Raw genomic sequence first — 6,323 nt, forward strand, 5'->3', positions numbered from 1 at the left:
CAGACCAGAAAATTTCATCAAAATCTGTCCATAACTTTTTGAGTTATGTTGCACACTAACGGACAGACAAACAGACAGACAGACAAACAAACCCTGGCAAAAACATAACCTCCTTGGCGTGGGGGGGCCCACCGGGGGGGGGCACTGATCAGCCTTGGCGGAGGTCTGCGCTCTCTGAGTGCTTCTAGTTTCTTTGCGTATTTGGACTCTAATAGTTCCGACAGTTTGAATTTGAACCTCCAGCTGATGATCAACTATCTGTAGATTCCAGCACAAATCCAGTGGATTTCTCCAACCCATTTCAATTCCTTCTTAATTAGTCCCGTTTTATAACTGGTTCCGTCTCCTCATTTGTTCATATCAGGTCCAGACTTCACACCAACATTTCTCCAGTTTTTCTCCATAATTGTTTGTCGTCATCAGCGGTCGGAGTCCAGACTGAAAATAACCTGGAGGCCGTTTCTGAAAATGTTCAGCTGTTGGTTGTATTAGCGAACACAAGTGGCTGAATGGGACAGAAAGCACAGCCAATAACCTGGAGGGGGCGGGGCCTGAAGTGTCTCCTGTGCATTTAAAGGGCCAGCGCTCCAAATCACCTTTACTGGTGTCATTGGTCAGAAATAGTGTTGAAGACGGACCTGTGCAGTTGAATGAATGAAGACGGACCTGTGCAGTTGAATGAATGAAGACGGACCTGTGCAGTTGAATGAATGAAGACGGACCTGTGCAGTTGAATGAATGAAGACGGACCTGTGCAGTTGAATGAATGAAGACGGACCTGTGCAGTTGAATGAATGAACATGGACCTGTGCAGTTGAATGAATGAAGACGGACCTGTGCAGTTGAATGAATGAAGAAGGAACTGTGCAGTTGAATGAATGAAGACGGACCTGTGCAGTTGAATGAGTGAAGATGGACCTGTGCAGTTGAATGAATGAACATGGACTTGTGCAGTTGAATGAATGAACATGGACCTGTGCAGTTGAATGAATGAACATGGACCTGTGCAGTTGAATGAATGAAGATGGACCTGTGCAGTTGAATGAATGACGACAGACCTGTGCAGTTGAATGAATGAAGACGGACCTGTGCAGTTGAATGAATGAACATGGACCTGTGCAGTTGAATGAAGGAAGACGGACCTGTGCAGTTGAATGAATGAAGGTGGACCTGTGCAGTTGAATGAATGAAGACGGACCTGTGCAGTTGAATGAATGAACATGGACCTGTGCAGTTGAATGAGTGAAGATGGACCTGTGCAGTTGAATGAATGAAGGTGGACCTGTGCAGTTGAATGAATGAAGGTGGACCTGTGCAGTTGAATGAATGAAGACGGACCTGTGCAGTTGAATGAATGAAGGTGGACCTGTGCAGTTGAATGAATGACGACAGACCTGTGCAGTTGAATGAATGAAGACGGACCTGTGCAGTTGAATGAATGAACATGGACCTGTGCAGTTGAATGAATGAAGACGGACCTGTGCAGTTGAATGAATGAAGGTGGACCTGTGCAGTTGAATGAATGAAGACGGACCTGTGCAGTTGAATGAATGAACATGGACCTGTGCAGTTGAATGAGTGAAGATGGACCTGTGCAGTTGAATGAATGAAGGTGGACCTGTGCAGTTGAATGAATGAAGGTGGACCTGTGCAGTTGAATGAATGAAGACGGACCTGTGCAGTTGAATGAATGAACATGGACCTGTGCAGTTGAATGAATGAAGACGGACCTGTGCAGTTGAATGAATGAAGGTGGACCTGTGCAGTTGAATGAATGGAGACGGACCTGTGCAGTTGAATGAATGAAGACGGACCTGTGCAGTTGAATGAATGAAGACGGACCTGTGCAGTTGAATGAATGAAGACGGACCTGTGCAGTTGAATGAATGAAGACGGACCTGTGCAGTTGAATGAATGAAGACGGACCTGTGCAGTTGAATGAATGAAGACGGACCTGTGCAGTTGAATGAATGAACATGGACCTGTGCAGTTGAATGAATGAAGACGGACCTGTGCAGTTGAATGAATGAAGAAGGAACTGTGCAGTTGAATGAATGAAGACGGACCTGTGCAGTTGAATGAGTGAAGATGGACCTGTGCAGTTGAATGAATGAACATGGACTTGTGCAGTTGAATGAATGAACATGGACCTGTGCAGTTGAATGAATGAACATGGACCTGTGCAGTTGAATGAATGAAGATGGACCTGTGCAGTTGAATGAATGACGACAGACCTGTGCAGTTGAATGAATGAAGACGGACCTGTGCAGTTGAATGAATGAACATGGACCTGTGCAGTTGAATGAAGGAAGACGGACCTGTGCAGTTGAATGAATGAAGGTGGACCTGTGCAGTTGAATGAATGAAGACGGACCTGTGCAGTTGAATGAATGAACATGGACCTGTGCAGTTGAATGAGTGAAGATGGACCTGTGCAGTTGAATGAATGAAGGTGGACCTGTGCAGTTGAATGAATGAAGGTGGACCTGTGCAGTTGAATGAATGAAGATGGACCTGTGCAGTTGAATGAATGAAGGTGGACCTGTGCAGTTGAATGAATGACGACAGACCTGTGCAGTTGAATGAATGAAGACGGACCTGTGCAGTTGAATGAATGAACATGGACCTGTGCAGTTGAATGAATGAAGACGGACCTGTGCAGTTGAATGAATGAAGGTGGACCTGTGCAGTTGAATGAATGAAGACGGACCTGTGCAGTGAATGAATGAACATGGACCTGTGCAGTTGAATGAGTGAAGATGGACCTGTGCAGTTGAATGAATGAAGGTGGACCTGTGCAGTTGAATGAATGAAGGTGGACCTGTGCAGTTGAATGAATGAAGACGGACCTGTGCAGTTGAATGAATGAACATGGACCTGTGCAGTTGAATGAATGAAGACGGACCTGTGCAGTTGAATGAATGAAGGTGGACCTGTGCAGTTGAATGAATGAAGACGGACCTGTGCAGTTGAATGAATGAACATGGACCTGTGCAGTTGAATGAATGAAGACGGACCTGTGCAGTTGAATGAATGAAGGTGGACCTGTGCAGTTGAATGAATGAAGACGGACCTGTGCAGTTGAATGAATGAACATGGACCTGTGCAGTTGAATGAATGAAGACGGACCTGTGCAGTTGAATGAATGAAGGTGGACCTGTGCAGTTGAATGAATGAAGACGGACCTGTGCAGTTGAATGAGTGAAGATGGACCTGTGCAGTTGAATGAATGAAAACTTCAGAGCCAAGCAGAGCATTTACAGTTTATGAAGACCTCAGGGAAATGTGGGAAAATAAAGAATTGCATTTAAAAAAGCAGAATGTCCCTCCTATAAGTTAAAGCTCTTTCTATTCACCTTCACTAAAACATATTTCCATCAACATTTCCTGTTTGAGGTAAAAGGCAAACAAATTCACCTTTTACTTATATAATCATCAGTATTAAAACATGGCTCCTCTGTGGTTTATGTGTATTAAAATACTCTTTGGCTTATGTAACAGTGGTATAAAATGAAAAGAAAACAACAACTAAATTATTGATTTCAACTATACATATATACACAATATGTTTAAGGTGGATCAGAGGCTGAACTGTTCAACACTTCCCTCTCCTGCCTCCGGTGTCACTCACACTGGTGGATGAATGGGTATGAATGTTGGGTGGTGGTGGGAGGGGCTGTAGGCTTCTGTCTGCCCCCCCCCCCCCCCAGGGCAGCTGTGGATACAGGTGTAGTTTACCTCCACCAGAGGGGGAGTGTGAGAGTGAATGAATAATGGGTCAGTAATGTAAAGCACTTTGAGTGGCCAAAAAAGCGCTGTAGAAATGTCATCCATTATTAATATGATTATTATTATTTTGAACTCTAGCTTTTTAAAACTGTTGGTGTCCTTGGAGTCCATCTGGATGGATCAGCTCTCTCTGTTGTGTGTGAGTTCTTATGCCCATCGTCCACTTGAACTGAAGTTTCTGCTCATACTGTAGGTGCTGGCAGAGCTCTGATGTTTCCCCCAGGCTCCGAACGGGACGATGAGGATGGAAGCATTGTCATCAGAGCCGTACTGCAGCGCCTGCAAAACACAAACCCTTCCATGAACCACATTCAAAACACAAACCCTTCCATGAACCACATTCAAAACACAAACCCTTCCATGAACCACATTCAAAACACAAACCCTTCCATGAACCACATTCAAAACACAAACCCTTCCATGAACCACATTTATGGTCTCTTACCTTAGCTAGCTATTCCTACATTTCCAAGAATACCTTTTGTTTAGCAGCTTATTGCATATTGAAAAGAATGAATGGTGTCACTTCCTTGAATAAAAGAATGTTGGATTTGCAGCTGTTTATTACTTTATTGCAATGTTTCCTTTAAGATTCATTAAACTCTGAAAAATCTATTGCACATTACTTTTATATGATTAAGTAAACTTAATAAAAAGAAAAAAAGAAAAAAGAAAAAAAAAAAGCTGACTTAAAAGAGAATGAGGTGTTTTCCAAACAGATATACAGGACAACACAAACCAACTAAAAACAGAGCTGTGATCCAACTATCAAATGGACGCGTGTGAAGACGATAACACAGATTTGGATGACTGAAGTAACTGTTTGAAGGATAAAACTTCTGCAGATGTGCGTAAATAATGAGCTTCACAAACTATTCCATGACTGAACCAGTCTGTGACAACACTGTTTTCAATTAGAGTTAGGGATAGGGATAGGCTAACCCTAACCCTGACAGTCCAGTGTGTGTCCAGTATGTGTCCAGTGTGTGTCCAGTGTGTGTCCAGTGTGTGTCCAGTGTGTGCCCAGTATGTGTCCAGTATGTCCAGTATGTGTCCAGTGTGTGTACAGTATGTCCAGTGTGTGTCCAGTGTGTGTTCAGTATGTGTCCAGTATGTGTCCAGCATGTCCAGTGTGTGTCCAGTATGTCCAGTATTTGTCCAGTGTCTCCAGTGTGTGTCCAGTATGTGTCCAGAGTGTGTCCAGTATGTCCAGTGTGTGTCCAATGTGTGTCCAATATGTCTAGTGTATGTCCAGTGTGTGTCCAGTATGTCTAGTGTATGTCCAGTGTGTGTCCAGTATGTGTCCAGTGTGTGTACAGTATATCCAGTATGTGTCCAGTATGCCCAGTTGTCCACTCTACCTGTTCTGCGATGACTTGTGCTGCTTCTGTTGGATCTGGACACTGGTTGATGACATCACAGATCTCCTGGTCACTCAACAGGAAGTTGATCCCATCACTGGTCAGAGTCAGGAATGAGTCATTGGCGTGTTGGACCTGCACAGAAAAAGGGTGAGGGTTAGGATTAGGTTTGGGTTAGGATTAAGTTAGGGTTAGGATTAGGATTAGGATTAGGATTAGGTTAGGTTTAGGGTTAGGGTTAGGGTTAGGGTTAGGTTTAGGTTTGGGTTAGGATTAGGTTAGGGTTAGGGTTAGGCTTGGGTTAGGATTAGGTTTGGGTTTAGGTTTGGGTTAGGATTAGGTTTGGGTTAGGATTAGGTTTGGGTTAGGTTTAGGTTTGGGTTAGGATTAGGTTTGGGTTAGGATTAGGTTTGGGTTAGGATTAGGTTTGGGTTAGGATTAGGTTAGGGTTAGTTGTTTTTTTCTCACCATAATCCGTGTGGTGTCTGGTTCAGCGGGGGTTAGGGTTAGGGTTAGGCACTGATCAGCCTTGGCGGAGGTCTGCGCTCTCTGAGTGCTTCTAGTTTCTTTGCGTATTTGGACTCTAATAGTTCCGACAGTTTGAATTTGAACCTCCAGCTGATGATCAACTATCTGTAGATTCCAGCACAAATCCAGTGGATTTCTCCAACCCATTTCAATTCCTTCTTAATTAGTCCCGTTTTATAACTGGTTCCGTCTCCTCATTTGTTCATATCAGGTCCAGACTTCACACCAACATTTCTCCAGTTTTTCTCCATAATTGTTTGTCGTCATCAGCGGTCGGAGTCCAGACTGAAAATAACCTGGAGGCCGTTTCTGAAAATGTTCAGCTGTTGGTTGTATTAGCGAACACAAGTGGCTGAATGGGACAGAAAGCACAGCCAATAACCTGGAGGGGGCGGGGCCTGAAGTGTCTCCTGTGCATTTAAAGGGCCAGCGCTCCAAATCACCTTTACTGGTGTCATTGGTCAGAAATAGTGTTGAAGACGGACCTGTGCAGTTGAATGAATGAAGACGGACCTGTGCAGTTGAATGAATGAAGACGGACCTGTGCAGTTGAATGAATGAAGACGGACCTGTGCAGTTGAATGAATGAAGACGGACCTGTGCAGTTGAATGAATGAAGACGGACCTGTGCAGTTGAATGAATGA

At 44.1% G+C, this 6,323-nt stretch overlaps 1 protein-coding gene across 1 annotated transcript; it reads right to left on the minus strand.

Annotated features, from left to right (window-relative positions):
• Positions 1–3,251: 3,251 nt before the first annotated feature.
• Positions 3,252–5,902, minus strand: LOC115416233 (protein phosphatase 1K, mitochondrial-like). Its single transcript, XM_030129980.1, has 3 exons — positions 5,619–5,902; positions 5,151–5,285; positions 3,252–4,068 (listed from the first exon to the last, which is right to left on the minus strand). The coding sequence occupies exons 1-3, from the start codon at positions 5,823–5,825 to the stop codon at positions 3,937–3,939; spliced, it is 474 nt and encodes a 157-aa protein (XP_029985840.1). The 5' UTR covers positions 5,826–5,902; the 3' UTR covers positions 3,252–3,936.
• Positions 5,903–6,323: the final 421 nt, after the last annotated feature.

The sequence above is a fragment of the Sphaeramia orbicularis genome, unplaced genomic scaffold (genome assembly GCF_902148855.1).
Source record: "Sphaeramia orbicularis unplaced genomic scaffold, fSphaOr1.1, whole genome shotgun sequence".
In the NCBI taxonomy this organism is placed as follows: Eukaryota; Metazoa; Chordata; class Actinopteri; order Kurtiformes; family Apogonidae; genus Sphaeramia; species Sphaeramia orbicularis.

Excerpts from the sequence above, each read along its gene's own strand:
- LOC115416233 (XM_030129980.1), bottom strand. The coding sequence starts at position 5,825 with ATGGGTTGGAGAAATCCACTGGATTTGTGCTGGAATCTACAGATAGTT. Across the intron at positions 5,286-5,618 it reads CAGACACCACACGGATTATG|GTCCAACACGCCAATGACTC; the intron begins GTGAGAAAAAAA and ends TTTTCTGTGCAG. Across the intron at positions 4,069-5,150 it reads CACAAGTCATCGCAGAACAG|GCGCTGCAGTACGGCTCTGA; the intron begins GTAGAGTGGACA and ends TGTGTTTTGCAG.